The 19,477-nt window shown below is 36.9% G+C and overlaps 1 protein-coding gene across 2 annotated transcripts in view; it reads left to right on the forward strand.

Moving 5' to 3' along the window:
- ANGPT1 (angiopoietin 1) overlaps nucleotides 1-19,477 on the forward strand; it is a 246,579-nt gene that overhangs the window by 138,497 nt on the left and 88,605 nt on the right. For both annotated transcript variants that reach the window (XM_053661203.1, XM_053661205.1), the window contains exons 2-3: nucleotides 8,553-8,708; nucleotides 17,618-17,739. In XM_053661203.1, coding sequence (XP_053517178.1) covers nucleotides 8,553-8,708; nucleotides 17,618-17,739 — 278 coding nt within the window. The remainder of the gene's footprint in view (nucleotides 1-8,552; nucleotides 8,709-17,617; nucleotides 17,740-19,477) is intronic.

Here is a 19,477-nt window from a genome sequence, read left to right on the forward strand (position 1 = left end):
CAACAATAGTACCTAGATTAGAATCCAGATAACCTGGCTCCTGGCTGAGTGTGTTTTTTATATACCACCTGCCTTTTAAAAATTTAAAGGAAGAAATTAAGCAGACACTTAGAAATACTTTCAAAGTTTCATGACTCTGACTTTTTCTGGGTGTGAGAAGGGGGGTAGGCTAGTAAAAGAGGCGCCAGGCTAGTAAAATGTGTTTGGGCACAGAAAATATCTCTGCTGTTTATACAAAGGAGAGAATGGCTTTCTTGAGTCCTGGCCCAAATCTGGGACACTATATGTGATGGGCAACTTTCAGAAGCCACAAAAATGTGGTCTTAAAGGAGTCACAACCAAGAAAAATGATTGCCACAAAAATGTGAGCTAAAAAGAATCATAACCAAGAAAAATGATTTCAGAAGACTCTGCCCATACAGAATTTTCTGGTGTGCCCTTAACAGCTTAGCTTTGCCATATGCCTCAATCAGTGGAAGTGTTGCTACCACTTCATTGGAGGTAATGTAGCCAACATCCCTCACATTATTAACATCAGTCACTGAGAGCTTCTCCCTGTCAAACAGAGGTAAGAATATGTGCAGAAAAAATGTATTCAGAGGTAAACTCCATTTTGGTATCCACCAATTCTATTGAAGTGAACTATTTATATGTTTTCTATTTTCTAGAAGACAACTCTCTGTACTTGTACTATCTGGCAGCAGGTTTAGGATGCATTTTTTTTCCATATTTGCTAGGACTAAATTGAACTGATGCAGGATTAATAGACCTGAACTAATTTCAGTGTGTGGTCCTGGTTTGTTGCCACCCTGTGGGTGATACATAGGAAGAATAGAATTGGGGAGATGCTGAGGTTCAATGACTGAGAAGCAGGCGGTGGTCATCAGTGCTGGGAAGCAAGAAACAAAGTCAACACCCCCCAGTCTGAGGGTGACGAGTTGGTATTGTGAAAAGGGAGCTTCAAATGAGGAGCCATTAGAAGTAAAGCAAGTAGTAAGGAAAAGCAAGCAATTGGGAAAGAAGTGTGAGGTGAGTCAGCAATACTAGCAGCCATGGTTGTTCACTCAGTTAACAACAATGTTGTTGCTAATAGTATGTCTGAGTCTCCCACACACTGAGTGGCCATACACCAACATCTGACATTAATTAGTTTTTTCACCTTGTTTTCTATCACCTCTCTGGACCTCAGCCACCATATCTATAAAACAAGATCCTTGGAACTTCCAGCTCACTTATTTTAACATTTCTTTCTTGTATAAATAGTAAGTGTTCCTTCATATACCAAAATAAGAAATGGGATTCATATCACACATATCAGTATAGAAACTATTTTAAATATCAGATAAATAGATCTGTTGTCTGAAGAGACAATTATACTTATCCTTTTGGTAGAATAAACAGTATGCTGGGGGATCCAATAATAGAAATTCCTGCAAATAATATATTTGGCCTCAGCCATTTTTATGATAAAACCATAAACCTAGGGTTTCAATATGGTCACTGATTTATGAAACAATGACAAGGCATTTTTTGCATTGTTTTACCTTTTTATTGTTCTCTCATATTTACCCTGTTACTTTATTCCATGGCTGTTTTGCCGTATCTGAGTAATACCACATGCACCAACATTCAATGAAAGTCTGCATAATCTACAACATATTTGAAGTGAATGATGCCTTTGTAAAATTTTATAGGACTTAAAATGTTATTTTTCTTAAGAGTTGCATGGAGAAATTCTATTCTTTGTGCTTTAAGATATGCTCTCATTTAAGAGATCCCTTGATCTCTTGAAGTGCAATGATAGAGAATGCATTTCACATGCAAGACATGTGATAATCTCACACAGATTTTGGTTCTCATGAACATGAAGCAGCAAAAATTTTAAGAGTCCAGTAGGAGTTCTTCTAAAACTCTCTTACGATACAAAATAATAGCATTAACTATATATTAGCCATTGGGTGGAAGACATGGACAAGCAATATATGAGTGAACAACAAATGGATGAAAATCTTGACTTCTTAAATATATTATTTTTCTAGTTTACAATGTTATTTGTAATATGTTCAATTGTATATTTGCTTTCTCATCACCTATATACAGCATTTCCTAAGATATTATATATATCAATCAGTATGAAAATGATTAAAGAAAAGAACTAGAAAGTATATCTTTGAATAAGTTTCACCTCATCAGCTCTATAGCCTTCACTCTATGTTTCCTTCATGAATATTGTGTATCACCAGAACTTGTTTGTGATTATTAGTCGAAGTGTGCTTGTGCATGATGAGCGATGGTCCTTTAGAATGGAGTATGACTTGTAAGGTCGTGTAGCTGGTTTCAGATCAACATGCCAGCTCTTCCACTGATTTACCATATGATCATAGACAATTGATTTAACCTCCCTGAGCCTGTTTCCTTATCAGTGAAATGAGGAAAATGAATACAGTACCTCAATTGTTATAAGAATTCAATTAGCTACACATTTGTAAAATCTGGTATGTATGTAGCTTTATTCCAAGGCTTAGTATATTGTTACTGTTATTCCTTTTGTTATAGTTTACAATGATTTATAGAAATAGAATGGAAATAAGTAAACAGACATTTTGTTAGTAACATGTTCTGAGAACATGTTCCTTAGAAAGATGTTCTAAGAAAAAATGGTAGGAACTGATGAAAGGATTTTTAATGACCCATTGGATTAAAAGTGCTGGAAAAATAAACTTTACATATTTTTGTCCATAAACTCTCTCACCTCACCTCGAATTAACTTAGCCTCCAACTGGGTGAGGCAGAGTGAAGTAATCATCCTCTAATGATGCATGTTTTTCTTAAAGGAATAAGTAAATGAATTCTCAATGAGCTAGCTAAAAAAATGAAGTTAACCAATCAATTACTCAATCAACCAGCCAACCAATCCAGCAAGAAAGCAGTTCCCACAGCTCTGAGGTTAGTGGAATATCAGAAGATAGATTTGAATCCATTTTCATCTCTGTCAAGTCACCTAAGGTCTCTGGACATCCATTTCTTAAACCATAAGAGAGTCCCCTTATAGAGTTGGTATAAGAATCAAGTCAATGTGTATGAGAGCTGTTTGTAAACACTGAATCAATGTAACATCATTGCCCTACTTAAAAATCATTATTTATTGTTCATTATTTCATTTTAAATCATATTATGCATACTATGAATAAATATTTTGGCCAATAGTTATAAAACTCTGGAGTCAAACATTGAGAGTGGCAGTATAGTCAAATAATTATATGATTCAGATTGGGTGTCTCCTATCTTATAACTCATTAGCTCTTCTAAGCTTAAAATTTATATCTTAGAGACTTATAAAATGTTGAAACTTGATGTAGCTATCATATTCTGTAAACATTTTGAAAACCAGTAGTTAGTACATGAAGACAATCAAATTTGTTGCAAAACTTTCCTGAACTCAGCTGACATGGCACATCAAGATGGATTTCATAGTTATACATCTACAGAGGAATGTTTAGAGATAAGATGAAAGTAGTCCTTCTTATTAATCACACATTGTATATTTGACTTCTGCCTCTCTCCTCAGCCTTTAAATCAACTACATCTGGGTTTTGCTACTTAAGTGTGCCATTACCTTTTGCATTAAAAGGCAGTTACTCTTAAAGAAAGCAGTTCCATTTCATTAAAAAATAATTAACTAGAGTTATATTCATGTTATGATGGCAGCTCAAATGAGAATTTTAGTATCGGTTGGAGACCCACTTTATATCTACAACCGAGCCGGCAGGACTGGGAGGTTCTTTGTGATGAATGTTGGCATAAAGCAGTTATTTTGCTTTGCTGGTGTTAACTTGTACAGTTAAAAAAGCACAACATTACAGAATGGATGGATGGATGGATGGATAGATAGTAGATGAACAGAACCTATCATGGCATCATGAAACAGCTGAACCTTGATGTAGTCACGCTATACAAGAAGTGGCATCTTCTATGGAGCCTGGGGCATGTTATTATTATTACACCCAAAGCAAGTCAAACTCTGAGAACTGACTCCCACTAACCAACAGCATAAAAACATATACGTGTAAAGATTAAGCAGATTGAATTGAAGCTCACTGATTAGTGAATTCTTTCTCAGGAGAGAAATCGGCATGGAAGACAAGTTGTTACTTGAAATTTCATTGTAAACAGGGAATCTAACATATCAGAATACTAAATTACACTCAAGGAAATCTTGCAAACAATGTAAGGAGCTTGCACCACAATATAAATTAAAAGTGTTAGAACATCACTTTCTTCATTGAGAAAGTTTTTGATGGATGGATAGATAGATAGATGGCATAAATGAGCTCCACAGTGTGCTTAGTGATACTAATTTGCATTCTGGTACAAGTTCTTTATCTCAGATCAGACTGTTCACAAATAGTTCTCATATAGGCAATTATTCTGTGGACCATACCTTGAGAAGCACTGGTCTTTGCCTGAATCAGAATTACAATTGGAAGCCTTTGAAAACATATATTTTCTTAGTAATATTCCCTTGAAAATTCTGATTCAGAGTTGTGCTGTGTGGTGCCTTTATCTGCATTTTTAAAACACTCCCCATGTAGTTTTCTGATGAACTTACAAGGTTTAGGAGTGACATAATAAAATGCATAGAGCAATTAAGTAGAGCCAGGCTGAACAGGTTAGAGGTATGGAACATGGCCTGGCACATGGGGTTGAGTTCTTGTTTCTTCTTGAGCAAGCTGTGAATTTTCTAAGCATCAATAGTTTAACCTATAATGTGTCTGCAAAAAAAGTATATATATATACTATATATATGAAAGAGATCTGTCCAACAAAATCCAGACATTGTTAATATAACAAGAATGGTTTGCATGACATCAGTGTAACCTGGCAGCCAAGGAGAGTGGACTGGAATGCGCACGCATGAACAATAGTGACTTCACTGTACTAGTCAATGGGGGTGGTAGAATGTGTACTGTGTGGCCATCTCATTCAAAAAGACAGAGTGAGTAGAGCAATGAACCTGCATCAAATTTTGTGAACATTATTCACAGAAACTTTGGATGATTTAAAAGGCTTTTAGTGTTGATGCAATGAGGGCAACACAAATAAAAGTGTGGCACAGATGCTTCAAAGATGCTCAACAATCTGTTGAAAGTGATCCATATTCTGGAAGGCCTGCAGTAAGCAGAACAGCTGAGAATGTTGATCATGTATGGGCTGCAATGGCCAAAAATCGGTGACTGACAGTGAGAGAACTAGAAGCTCATCTGGGAATTCCAAAATCTGTATTCAAGATTTTGATGCAGGGTCTTGGCATGAAACATGTCATGGCAAATTTCATTCCACAGCTTCTGCTACCAGAGCAGAAGGAATTTCATGCTGCAGTTGCTAATGACTTGCTTCAAACCACTAACAATGAACTAGATTTCCTCAAGTTCGTAACTTGAGGAAATCGTGGGTCTATGGCTATGATCCAGAAATAAAAGGCCCAATGGAAGTTGCTTGGTTCTCTATGCCCAGGAAGAAACAGCAAAGTCACAGCAAGATCAAGACCACGTTAACTATGTTTTTTAATTGGAAAGGTGTTGGCCATCATGAGTACACCCCTCCAGGCCAAACAATGAGTGCTACCTCAATGTTTTTCTTTGGTTGAGAGATGCAATACAATGAAAACAGCTGTAGCTATGGGCAACTGGTGATTGGCATCTTCATCCTGACAACATACCTACTCATGCTTCACATCTACTGGAGTTTTTTGGTAAAACATCACATCACCCCGGTGATTCAGCCCCCTTACAGTCCAGATTTGGCACCCTCCAACTTCTGGCTTTTCCTCAAACTAAAATCACCTTTGAAAAGGAAGAGATTTCAGAACATTGATGAGATCAGGAAAATAGAATTGGGCAGCTGATAGTGACCCCAACAGAGGACTTTGCAGTGTTTTTGAGCAGTGGGAGAGATGCTAGGAGAACTGTGTGAGGTCCCAAGGTGCCTACTCTGAAGGAGACTGAAGCGCCATTGTCCTACATAAAACATGTCTTGTATCTTCTTCAATAAATGTCTCTATTTTCCATATTACATTGTTGGTACTTTCTGGACTATATATATTTTAGTCTGTGGCAGGCACTGGGATGTATATACATATATCTTACCTTAGTGCCTGCCACAGATTAAACAGTTGGTAAATATCATCTGTAAATGATAGTTATGATCTCCATGATGGAGATTTACCTGCTATATTTGGGAATACACATGTTCATATACAGCCCCAAATTCCCTGGACAAGCAAAGAGCATACTGCTAATGTTTGCCTATCTGAGGCTTCCTTTGTTAAACATCTATCAAAAGCATTAACCTAGACTCTTTTGCTTGTATTAGAAATCTGAGTCAGTGTGAGTAAAGGGAGAAGCAAAGTGGGCTGCTCAGGGGAAATTATTAGATCACACACTTTACAATGGAATGTCCAAGAGTGGATCTGGCTCAAAACATGACTGGATCCAGGTGCTCCAAAGATAGCCTTCTATCTGTATCACCTGCCAGTCTGTCTGTCTGTCTGTCTGTCTATCATTTGCCTTTCTGAGTTGGCCTCATTCTTAGGGTGGCTCTGGTTTTGCGATGAACTGTCAGTCAGGCATACATGTTACCAGTCTAATAAAGAGAGGTAAAATAAATTCTTTTGTGAAATAGTTGGATAAAATTCCAGAACTGAGACTTAGAATCTTCTTCCCTTTGTGAACTATTCACTCTAAGTAAGAGCAGAAGAGTCTGGTTTTCAGACTCAAACATGTACCCACTTCTGGATCTAGGGTGGAACAACTCCACCTAAAGCACTTGTTTTGAAGGTGGAAACAATGATTTCCCAAAAGAAATTTAAGGAGTGTTATTAGGAAAACAGGGAACATAATGCAGAATCCTACACAACAGACATTGGGTACTCTGGCCAACCCTCATTCACCCTTCCATTGTTGTTTAAATGCACTAGTTCAATTAAAATAAAGCCAAGATTTGGCTTAGAGGTGTTACATTCTGTAAAGATAACGTGCAGATATTTATATTAACTGACTTTGTATTTATTTTATAATACATTTTTGTAGGTTAAAATTTCCCCTCTACTTCTAACCTGGGAATAAAGGATAAAGGGAAGTTACCTTATATTGACCTTCAACAAAAAAATTTAATAACAATTTGAGTTTGGTTCTAACTTTTCATTATCTTTAGCTTGAGGCAGATTCACTCATATTTGATCAATGAAAATAAGCAACAGACGGTGTTAGAAACTAAGCTGCCAAAATTTCACAAAAGGGAACTTAGTTTTAGACTACATTTGTTACATGAAAATAATGTTACTAGGGATTATAAAATAATGGATATATTATGGATCACTAAATCAGTAAAAGTCACATAGCTGTTAATGATCTGGAACTCAGCCTGTGAAGCACGACTTGGCACAGCTGTCAAGTGGCTGAAAGTGTTGGTATGAAAATTAAGGACTTCAGCGCTCAAATCCAAGTCTGGCTCTTTTGTGGTGTGTGGCCTTGGACCCGACTTCTCCAGGATGCAATTTCCCCATATATGTAATTGGGTAATAAAATGTAGTCACTACATAGTGATGGGGTGGAGGGACTAAGTGCACTGACAGGGAGGTGCAGGCTTCTTCTGTGCTTTTCAAGCAGTACATATGCTTAACTGTATTCTCCCAGATGCATGTTAGACTCCCTCATAGTAAGTCACTTAGTAATTCTTGGTTCCTATGGTGTGCCATTTAGTCAATAACCATAGTATTCTTTAAGATGGCATCATAAATAGGACTAAATATTACCCAAGGTGAGAAGGCAAATGCACCTTCATTGGCTACCTTCAGTGCCTTCTTCTGGAGCTTCCAAAGGAGCAATGAGAATGGTTTTAGCTCCTTCCAAGGCTCTGCAGCTCCTTTCATATACTGTTGCCTATACCTAATATTCCATTAAGGACTGGTGATTTGGGCATCTGCCCTCTTCCCACTCCTCATTTCATCTTCCTAACAGCATGAACTTTATTACTCATTATAGAAATGGAAGAAGAAGGTTGACTTGTTCTGAGATGAGCATTTAATATGGTGTAATGGAGAGACCAGAGAACCAAGATTTAGATTTATATTATATAATAACTAACTCTGGTGCATTCTTTTTGGGTGACATTGGGCTCATTACTGACCTTCTCTTATTCTGTTTCCTCAGCTGTAAAAGAAAAAGAACAATGAGACCATCTGTGCCTAACTCTCTTACATCTTTGCTCTGAGGGTTAAATGAGATGATGTTGAAAACAAGAAAGCACTATCCAAGAGCAAAGTTTTATTATGATTGTGATGATTGCATATATGTATCAGTATATTAGCAGTTTGTTAACAATGGGATTTCTGTGTTCTCTGCTTCAATTTCTCTAACTCCCAGAGTTGCAGAGGATCCCTGCCAGATGGCTGATTTGCCAGCTGTGTCTCGTTTTGTCATTGTAAATATTACATGCTCCAACTGAGAGGCTTTGCTTATAATGTAGTATATTTTGTTCTTCATCTCTTGCAGATTGAAAATTACGTTGTGGAAAATATGAAGTCGGAAATGGCCCAGATACAGCAGAATGCAGTTCAGAACCACACGGCCACCATGCTTGAGATAGGAACCAGCCTCCTCTCTCAGAGCGCGGAGCAAACCAGAAAGCTGACAGATGTGGAGACCCAGGTACACCCCGAGGCCAGTCAGCAAACTCGTGAAGGGGGAAGATTTTTCTTCCTGTGGTTTACTCCATAAACACAGAGCACATTGTAGCACTGTGACTGAGAAAACATACACATTTGTGTATTGGTAATAACAACGACTGCCTGACATGCTATGCATGTTTCTTTAGATTAAATGAAGTTTGGTATATTTAGTGTTGAATGTGTTTATGATAACAGGACTGGCAAAGGACTTAATCAGTGTTTAAATTAAAATAAACACTGACGCTACCATTTGGGTCAAATTGATACCATTCATGTACATTTTGGACCTGTCTTGTTTTGTCTCTGGCAGTACTCTAGCTGTAGTGCTACTTACAGAGGTTTTGTGCATTCCAGAACTGGGAAGGAAAAGCCTCAGTGAACTAATCAGGAAGGTGTAGTTTGTTTGTTTGTTTGTTTGTTTGTTTGTTCAGCATGATTTTATGATGAGGCAATGTAAACTCTTTTATTTATACACATATTAAATATATGTGCAAAAACATATATGTACTTATAAGAACAAGATATGCTATGTATTATTATATTAACAAAATATATATTTTATATACATTAATAAGATGCTATTATATATATATATATATATAACAAGATAACATGTATTATATATATATTACCTACCCTACTGTGGGCAAAGAAATACCTATTTATGTATAATCATACTTATCTGTGCACAAATCAGTAAAATGCCCTTTAATCATTGTTGTCACAAACCTAGTATTACAGTTTAGTGAAAGCATCACTTTTGATAATCAGAAGTGTATCTCTTGGTCTGCTTTGAACTATGAAAACAGTTATTTCAGTTACCATTCTGAAACCCAGTATGGTTAATTTCTGGAAACAAAGCTGAGATAATACTGTTAAACTGAGGCATATTAAAATTTTCAAGAGTTTGTTTGTGCAAACATTGGTTAGAATTGGGCAGTGCCTAAATAAATTGGTTGGGCGTGATCTATCTCAGGAGCTGAGGGAAGGGTTTTAGTAGAGAAGATGAGAAAGTACAGCAAGTATTTGATTGGCTACAGTTTAAGGAGTTGCCTAATTTGGGAAAGCCTAGATGGCTGTTTGTGATTTGTTGTTGGGCTCAAGTGCATTGACTCTGGCTTAGGTTTTGGTTTGCTTTTGTGGTTTCAAAGGATTACAGCCACCTGTCTAATGTCCTCCTTGTTTGATTACAAACTTAAAAGTAAGATGCAACCTTATTTCTGTTTTAGTTCATTTGTTTTAATATCATTACATTGTTAATATTTAAAAAGAAATAATAATAGTTTATATGTATAGAGCTGTTTATGTTACACAAACCGCTTTCTCATGTACAAAGGATTTTTACAAAAACCATTTAGAGTAGGCAGGAGGTCAGAAAGTTTGAGTGACTTGATATAGCTGGTAAATCAAATCTGAAACTCCAACCCAGGCATGATTATTTATTTCCTTTTCTGTCCCACTTGATTAATTAAGTAATTGGATGAGAATTTAAATATGGATTGCATTTGAGTAATAAATCACATAGGCTTTGCAAAATACTTTTTGAAGATAACATACTATCATCAGATAACCATGGGGGTGGGGAAGGGAAAACTACATATAACTAAAATGTATGAGACTTTATATACTCATTTTTCATCACAGTAAGTAAGCTGGGTGCTCTATGAACACTAGCTCCTTGTGGTATAAATAATGTGAGTGTATTTTCTCTATTTTCCTCAGAACAGAATGCTCACCATCTCCGACAAAGCATTCTATGTATTCAAAACACAAAATATACAATTAATATTAACATACTTGATTGAACTTCAAAATTTATTTCTATTTCTGATGTAGCATTATAACAAGTTTTATGACAAACATGGCAGTATTTTGTCTTTATTTTTTTTCATCCCAGAAAACCTTGAGTTGTTTTCGTTGTCTTTCTACCTAAGAATTGGATTTGTGTGTCTGTGTGTCGGGGGGAATCCCATCATTAACACATGAATCACTGTTCAGACACATGCTATGTAAGATTTTAAGAAACAACAACTTGTTCTGCATCCTTAAGGCAAAAGGATGTACTTTATGGAAAATAGTACAGAAAATTGATAGAAGCAAAACCTACTCCCTATGTTGAATAGCTAAAATTACATACCCATTAAAGGCCAATGAAAGATTAAGATGCACTAAGAATTTTAGGATAACTAAAACCTTGAAAACATCTTAAAAATCAAAAATCCATCACAACTCATCATGAGAGGAAGGCTCCAAACCCTTTTCATGTGAATATAGACCTATATGGTGCTTATTTGAACCTTTGCCACAGGATATATTACACTCGGGCATGACTATTCAAGTGCACTCAAGTCTTGATGTACAGCCAAGGTTACAAGATGAGTCCTAAATTATTCCTTAATCACAATATACTCTATTGTTTTATTGTAAGCATTTATAAACCAATAAAGCTTTCTGTGCTATCTAGGTGTGCTCCCAAGTTTTTCTCCCATATTCATTCTATTTTGTTTCATAGTGGCTAAGTGATGCTTTTCCCAAACTAACTTCAGGTCCTCAGTTATTTTAGAAGCTCATGCCAATGGTTTTGCAATGTATTTTAGTGCCTTAGCTTTCATGTGTTGATGTAATAAAGATAAGTAACACTGCTTTCCAGTCCTCTGCTCACCTTCTAGGCTTGAGAGCCAAGGCATTATAGCTATGGTTTTATACACTGGCATTTAAAAATACTCTTGTGCTCCTTTCGTCGAGATTAGAAACGAGACATAATGAGCACATTTCAGTAACCCTGCTGGCCGTGGTGATGAGAAGCAGGAATCCATACCATGCTTGTTTCTTCCTCTCTGTTCTAGCTTTCAATGTTTTTCTCACTCTGTTATCAGTTTGTACCAATATCTCCTCTCCTTCCAGTTCCTCTTTCCAAGTGCACAATATGTAGGGGTTAGTTTCAAACATTATTCGTTATTCGTACCCCTTCCTGTAGTGAAAGTCTATTTCTGACTTCTTCCTCAGAAGTCAGAATTTTGATTAGAGGCACAATAATAGACAAACTCCATTACGATTCACCTCTAAAAATATAACCTGTGCTCAGCTCTGTTCTAAGAAATTTTACATATGTTGCCTATTTACTAATTCTTTTAATTCTATGAGGTAGGCACTATTACCATCTCTTTTTTTAAAATATGGAAACTGAAACCAAGAGAGGTAAAGCAACTTGTCCCAGATGAAAGAACTGAGAACTAGGAAATGTTAAAGAGAAGACTTGAACCTAGAGTCTACATGCTCTAATGGTTCTCATCTATACTGCCTCTCCCCTGTGATTCCTTTCCCTCTCTCAAATTGTGTACACTAAATGAATTTCAGCAGAGGGTAAGATGGAAATCAGACAGAGCAAAAGGAAGGGAAACCTAATAGCAGCCACTGAGTGTCTTCTACACGGGATGAAGGTGTTACTGTTGCTTCTCCGTCGCTGCTGATGTTTCTACCAATCATTGCCATTTTACTTTGTGCCTGTGGAGCACCTCACGCAGTCCCTGCAGCCAGTGCTGTCCTTGTCGGCTGTGTAACTATTGGATAGTTCCTTGGGTACTCACCCTAAATTTCTTCCAATTTTCTATCATTTATATGGGTCCCATAGTATCAGAAATGGAATTTTATATTTTAAGTACCTCCTTGATGCAGTTCTTATCCTCAGTGAGTTTAACTGAGTTAATCTGACAAACTTTTCTAAACCATTTCTTTCTTAACATTCCATTAATAAAGCTTTTGAACAGAAGCAGTGTATTGCATAGACGTTTGACCAAGAACATTGGAGGAATATATTTTCTCAGTGCACTAAGAAACAGGACAAATTTGGCCACCTTCCTATCTCAAAAGAGCTAGTTAGTGTTGGGGTGGAGAGGGAAGAAATCAGATGTCATCAACTATGATGGGCAGAAGATCTCCTGGTAATTGGACAGACCATTTTTAGAGCAGTTGCTATTGACTGAGGAGAAGTACCTTTCTCAGCGACAAGGAAGCTGCTTATGCATAGCTATGTGTGAGCCTGTGGGAAAGAACTCAGTTTCTTAGACCCACAATTTCTGTGTACAATATAAAATAGGAACGTAAGTACTATCTCTCCTAAACTTCATAGACCAGTGAGATTATAAATATACTATAAATAGAATATATATTTATAGGTAATGTCATTAGAAATACAAAATATTTTATAAAATAATTATGTAGCATTAATTATATATTATTATATTATCATGAATAAAATTAATGATTACTCTTTTACGATTATCTAATTTTCTTGTTTTTCCACATTTTTCATTGTTGTTCAAGTGCAGTTGTCTTCATTTTTCCCCTCCCACTCTTCCCCACCCAGCCATCCTCACTTCCCAGTTGTTCTACCAAAAATTTATGATAGACATTTTATTTTTTAAGATTCAATAGTTCTTGTTTTTTTGGAGCAACCTCCTGATTTTTTTTGAGATTTTTAAGAAACTGGGTGAATTATTTTTTAAATGTCCCACATTCTGAATTTGTCTTCATCTTTTATAAAGGTGCTTTTAAATGAACTCTTCCATTGCCCATGGTTTATTTAAGTTGGAAATTAGGTCCGTAGGCTCAGTTAGACTGAGAGGAACACTGCGGTGGGGGCACTCTGTAGTACTGGCGGTCACCACCTATTACACCTCGTCAGTGGGCGCACCTGCTAGCTTGCCACCCTCTCAGTGATGCCATTTTAACCTAAGGTTAGTTAGAAGCATCCACATCTCTTCATCCCAATCACCTACTTCCCCCTGGGAATTAGTGAATAACCTATAGAGTAGTATTTAATCACATTGCCCATCATTGACCAAATAAATTATTTCATTGATTTCTTAAAATGGTGATCTCCTAACCCTCATTCCTTGTATGTGCATCAGCCTTTATTCTTCTGTAAAAGTCTAATTGCCAAGACATCATAACTTGTGTTATATTTTTCACTTGAAAAACATAATTAAAGCAAAAGGAAACACAAACCTACAAATAAGGCTGATTTCAAAGTTAATATGCAGGTGAATAAATTTTTTGGGGGGAGATGTTCCTGTTAAGGAATATGAGAGGGACTTTAAAAGTATTAAAAAAGAAACTGGCTAAAATTCCTTAGCTCACTTTCATTGAGAAACTAGACATTTTTATTTTAAATTTGTTTATTTTTTAAAGAAAAACTAAAATTTTATAGTCCATGAATCCTCAGTTTTAAGTCTTAAGTATTTCTTATTGTCTGGTATATTATGGAATATTTAAGCCTTGAAATTGTTTAGTGAGGTTTTGTTTCATATTTTCTTTCTCTTTTTCTTTCTTTCTATCATTTTTGCAGAGATGAGCTTTTGGAATGTGTTTAGGCTAAAGAAGGAAATATCTTTTGTCATTTTAATGGGACACTTAGATTATTGCTAAGCAGCAAGTTCCATGGACACCAGGCAAGAAAGTGGTCAATTTATCATAGTTTCCTGCATAGTTCTTTCAGTTGCTCACTTTTGAACTTCAGGCCTATTTTAAAATATCAGTACAGAGAGCTGAAATAAAGCAGCTATTGGATCAAGGCGATGGGGAAAGAGAAGAAGGCATTAGCATTTTTGCTCAAAACTAACCTGAGATGCCCTGACACTTAGCCTGGACTTCAGAGATTGTCTCCCTCCCCAACCTTCCTGCTTCCACATTCACATGCTGCTTTAGATTTAGGCTACCACTGAAGCCCAGCTGGGTAGTCACATGACCTGTTACCCTCTCTCTGAGCATTATTCAACTTGAACAACTCACTGTCTGTTGTCTAGCCTATCATTCAACAAATAGCTCTGACCCCGTGCTTGGTTCTGGAGATTTGGAGAATTCCAGGTGGAACAGTACCACCTTTGTACAGATGTCCTCGCGAGGAAGAAAGATAGCAAATGAGTGAACGAATAGGTTGATTTTAAATAGTGATGATTCCATAAAAATAAAATACAATAAAAAAATAAAACAGGGGGAACTGATGGAGAACAATACTTTACAGAGAGTTGCCAGGAAGGGCTCCCCTGAGCAAGACCCAAGTGACGAGAAGAAATTAGAGGTGTATTTGGGAAGGGGTGGACATTCCAGGCAAGGGAGACTGCAAACACAAAGGCCCTGAGGTGGAAATTAATTCAGCATCTTGTGGTGGCAGAAAGCAAGCCAATATGGCTAAAGCATAATAAATAAGAAGGAGCCCTGGCAGGTGTATCTCAGTGGACAGAGCGCAGGCCTGCAAACCAGAGGATTGCAGTTCAATTGGGTTGCAGGCCACTTCCCAGCAGGAGAAGCACAAGAGGCAACCATACATTAATATTTCTCTCCCTCTCTCTGTCCCGTCCCATCTAAAGATAAATAAACCAAAAAATCTTTTAAAAAAAAACAAGTAGAGTAATCTGAGAAGTAGGTTAGGTTCTGAGCATATAGGACCTTGTAGGCCAGGCTAAGAACTTCAGAATTTATTCTAATTGCAAAGGGAAGCCATTGGCAGATTTAACATAGGAAATAGCATGACCTGTTTATAGAAAGATCACTGTGGTTGCTATGTAGCAAGTGGATTAGAGTTAGGATAAAGTAAAGAAAAAATAGGAGCTGTAGTAGTCTCTAGAGTTAGAGTGATCTCAGCATCTAAGATAGCATCTAAGGTAACACAGGCAGCTTCAGTTTTAATTTTGGATCATTTCATTCTTTCCTCAGTGTTCTCTCGGACATGGAGAAGAGCAACTTCTGCCCTTTGTAAAATAAAATTTTTAGTGTTTGAGGATATCAAGAAGTGTGATCAGAGAGAATGATGAGTAATAGAGAAAATATTTTATTTAATGGCATATGTTATGCTGAATTCAGTGAGACAATGTACTTTTTGTTTATTCAGTAGGTAGTCTTTGTGCCAACCTCTGCCACCGAAAAATACAGCTGTCTCATTCCCTATTTAATTATTTGATAAATTATGATTCTAGTTAATACACAAATAACTGGTTTGTACAAAAATATGTTTAATAGTTGAAAGTTATGTTTTGTTTATTTGGTCTTTATAATCTCATCCAGTTTTTCCTCTAGACTGTTCCTAACTCTATCTTCAAATCCCACATCTTTTTGCTCCTGTTTTCCCTCAATGAAATGACTCAGAATAGTAAAAAATTTTTAATTCTAAAAAACTCCACCAATAGAAGGTTTGACAGGCTTTAGTAACTGTTAGACTGGCTTTCAGATCCATAGCCATGGCAATTGTATAAATGAATCATAGCCCTTGAGTTTTTTAAAGCTCAAACATCCCATCTCACTACTCTCTTCTCCACTGCCCGCCATCCATGCTCCACTTCACTGGGACTAGGGTGATGGGGGTGAGAACAAGTGATGAGAAACTGAATTATACATACATATCCAGAGGCAGATCCTTTTTTATTTTAAAATGATATTATGCTCAATGGGGATCTTTTGCTTTAATTGTGATCTTTCAAAATGTTGTATTAAAATATTACTTATCTTGATTACTGAGTTTTTTGGCACCTCCTTAAGTTTTGCAACTGAAGTAATTGCCTCTCTCATCACCCTAGTCCCCATCCCACTTCCCTGAAAATGTCTCCTTCCCCCACAACTTCCTGTAGCCCAAACCCAGCCTGCATCACGTCAGTCTATTATTACAAGATTTTCTCTGTGCATCTGACATACAGTTAGATCTGCTACAGAAAAGGAGGAGAGCATGATGGTGACATTTTTAGACAAAGACACTTTACATCGATTATTGACCCTCCAGATAATTTTCCAGGTCCCTTTCAATAAGCAGTTGTAGCAAAAATGTGCTTGCAAACATTTTCAAGTGACATGGGGAACTTTTAAAACCAATTGCAGCTCTTCTCTGCCCTTTTTACCTCTCTTAAGGAATAATGGTGGGAGCAGGACAGAGATGAGGAGGTGCAAGGACATTGACACAGTTTGACAGCATCTTCTAGGACTGGAGTATGTGATGTTTGTTCAGAGGATGATTGTGTTTGACTTCACAGATTACAGACTCACACTATAGTGAAGCTTAACTAACAATGTGAGTCTTCAGGATTCCAGATGAGGTGAATATTTAAAGTTTCTAGAGGACCCAGTGTAATGATCTGAAAGGATACCCATGGTCTAACTTCATTGTGATCTCGGTTCCTGATTACTTCATCTCCTAAGGTGAAGACCCAGAATAGGGTAGTTTGACTCTCCTTAGTTTTCTGTAGAGATCATTAGAATTAGAACTGAAAACTAGCTCTTCCCTGAGTTCCTGTTTGGATTTGTCTCTTGCTGAATCTGTTTCCCCATTTATAAAGTGACGGTGATCATTCCTCCTTCAACAGGTGCCCATGTGTATGACATATGACACCTGGAAGGGCTGACATGACCAAACATAGGTGTTCAGTAAATGTGTGATCATGAATATGGCTAAACTATGTGCAAAGCTGTTTACACATTTCTAATTGGTTTATGTAAAGTGATGGGTCCAGGCAAGCATATTTTACATACCTATTAATTATTCTTAATTATATACAATATCTTAAGAACATATACTAATACTCATTTTTTCACTTGTAAATATTGGTGATAATATATACAAAGCAACTAGCATAGTGAAATAGTCTAGGAATTCAGGACACAAAAATTTAAATTTGAAAATTGATTTAAGAACTCAATTTTCTCATTCAATTACAACCTCAATCTCAAATGAATATAATGTTTAACAGATATGTAAAGCATTAACTGGTAGAATGTAGGCCATTTAATTAAATATTCTGGAGGAAATATTAATTTAAAAGAAAACACCACTAAATTTAAAAAATGCAAATAATTGTTTTTACTCTCTGTGTTGGGAGTTTAAAATATTTTTATCTTTAACTTCAGATGCTAAATCAAACATCTCGACTTGAAATACAGCTGCTGGAGAATTCATTATCAACATACAAGCTAGAGAAGCAACTTCTTCAACAGACAAATGAAATCCTAAAGATTCATGAGAAAAACAGGTGAGGATTGTTGGATTCCAAAAATATTTAAACATGACATTTGTATCTTCCAACTCTGTGCTCTTAAAAAATTGAAGTGGTTTGCAAAAGAAAGGATAAAAGGAAGGGAGGGAGGGAGGGAGGGAGGAAAGAAGGTAAAAAGATCCAGCCACATTAATTTAGAATGTAAAAATAAAGGAAAGCTGTCTCTCTCTTTTCCTCCCCCTTCTCGTATTCATAGTTTCTTCTTAAAAAAATACATTCCTTCCAGATCATTTTAGACCAGATCATTTTAGACTTTTTTTTTACATCATGATGCTTCATATGACACCTGGTATCTCATCCTGCCATGGAATTCTCACCATGGAATGTTCTCTTTGAAAGGAAACTAGTTGAAAGTTGTTCACTCTGCTCCATCAGTAAAGTTAAGCCCAGGTTTGAGCCCACAGCAGCTCAGGCAGAAAAGGCTTCTCTGTGTGCCCCAGCCTATGGGAGGAGTCCTATTCTTGGCCCCCAGCATGTGCATGTCTGCTGCTAATGAATTCCTCCCTCCTTGAATTCTAATTTCTAAGGAAAATTCAGGTTTTCTTACATGTATGAATCATACCAACTATTTATTTATTTATTTTTAATATTGCTTTTTTCTTCTTTTTATTGTTCAATTACAGCTGTCCCACGTTTTCCCCACCTGCTTTCCCTGCCCCACCCCACCCCGCTCCCACAGTCAGTCCTAACCCTGATGTCCATGCCCATAGGTCCTTTTTACATGTTCCTTGACTTGCCCTTTCCCCTTCCTTCCCCACGATCACCCTGCCCCCTTCCCTCTGATCACTGTCAGTTTGTTCTTAATGTCAATGTCTCTGGTTATACTTTGCTTACTTGTTTGTTTTGTTGATTAGGTTCTACTTATAGGTGAGATCATATGATATTTCTCTTTCATCACCTGGCTTATTTCACTTAACATAATGTTCTCCAGTTCCATCTATGCTGTCATGAAGGGTAGGAGCTCCTTCTTACTTTCTGCTGCATAGTATTCCATTGTGTAAATGTACCCTAGTTTTTTCCTATTTTTTAATTTTAATTGTTGTTCAAGTACAGTTTTCTGCCTTTTACTCACAGCCCAGCCCACCTCCCAAGCCCTCCCCACATTCCTCTCCTTTCCATGCTCCCCTTGTTTTTGTCCATGTGTCCTTTATACTTGTTTCTGTAAACCCTTCCCCTTTTCCCCTCAGATTCTCTCCCCTCTCCCCTCCGGTCACTGTCAGCTAGTTCTCTATTTCAGTGTCTTTTGTTATATTTTGTCTGTTTGTTTTGTTGACTAGGTTCCTGTTAAAGAATACCACTTATTTTTAATAATATTTTTCTAGGACTATACCCATTCCATTTTCCAGCAACAGAGGTATTACACTATAAATTAAGAAATTTATGTTTTAATTTGAAATTTATCTCTGGGCTCATGCTGACAAAAATATGCCTCTTTTACTCCTACTCTGCGACCCTTTCTTCTCTGATCCCCAGTTGTGACATTACCTCACATGTGTTTCCAGGGAGTGTTTTTCTATCCATGTGCCGTGTCTCCTTGCCATTTTTCTGTAGTTACCTGTGTCTTCCTGTTGAAGGATTCAGTGTGTGTAGTGGAGTGTTGGTGGGACATCTGTTCTTAAACCAGCAATATTCTTCCATGAACCACTTTTAAAAAGTCTTCTTTTTTATAGAAACCCAAGTACGTACTTGTGGTACACAGCATACTTTCCCTGTT

This window comes from Artibeus jamaicensis, unplaced genomic scaffold (genome assembly GCF_021234435.1).
Source record: "Artibeus jamaicensis isolate MK-2021 breed Jamaican fruit bat unplaced genomic scaffold, CSHL_Jam_final scaffold_916, whole genome shotgun sequence".
Lineage (NCBI taxonomy): Eukaryota > Metazoa > Chordata > Mammalia > Chiroptera > Phyllostomidae > Artibeus > Artibeus jamaicensis.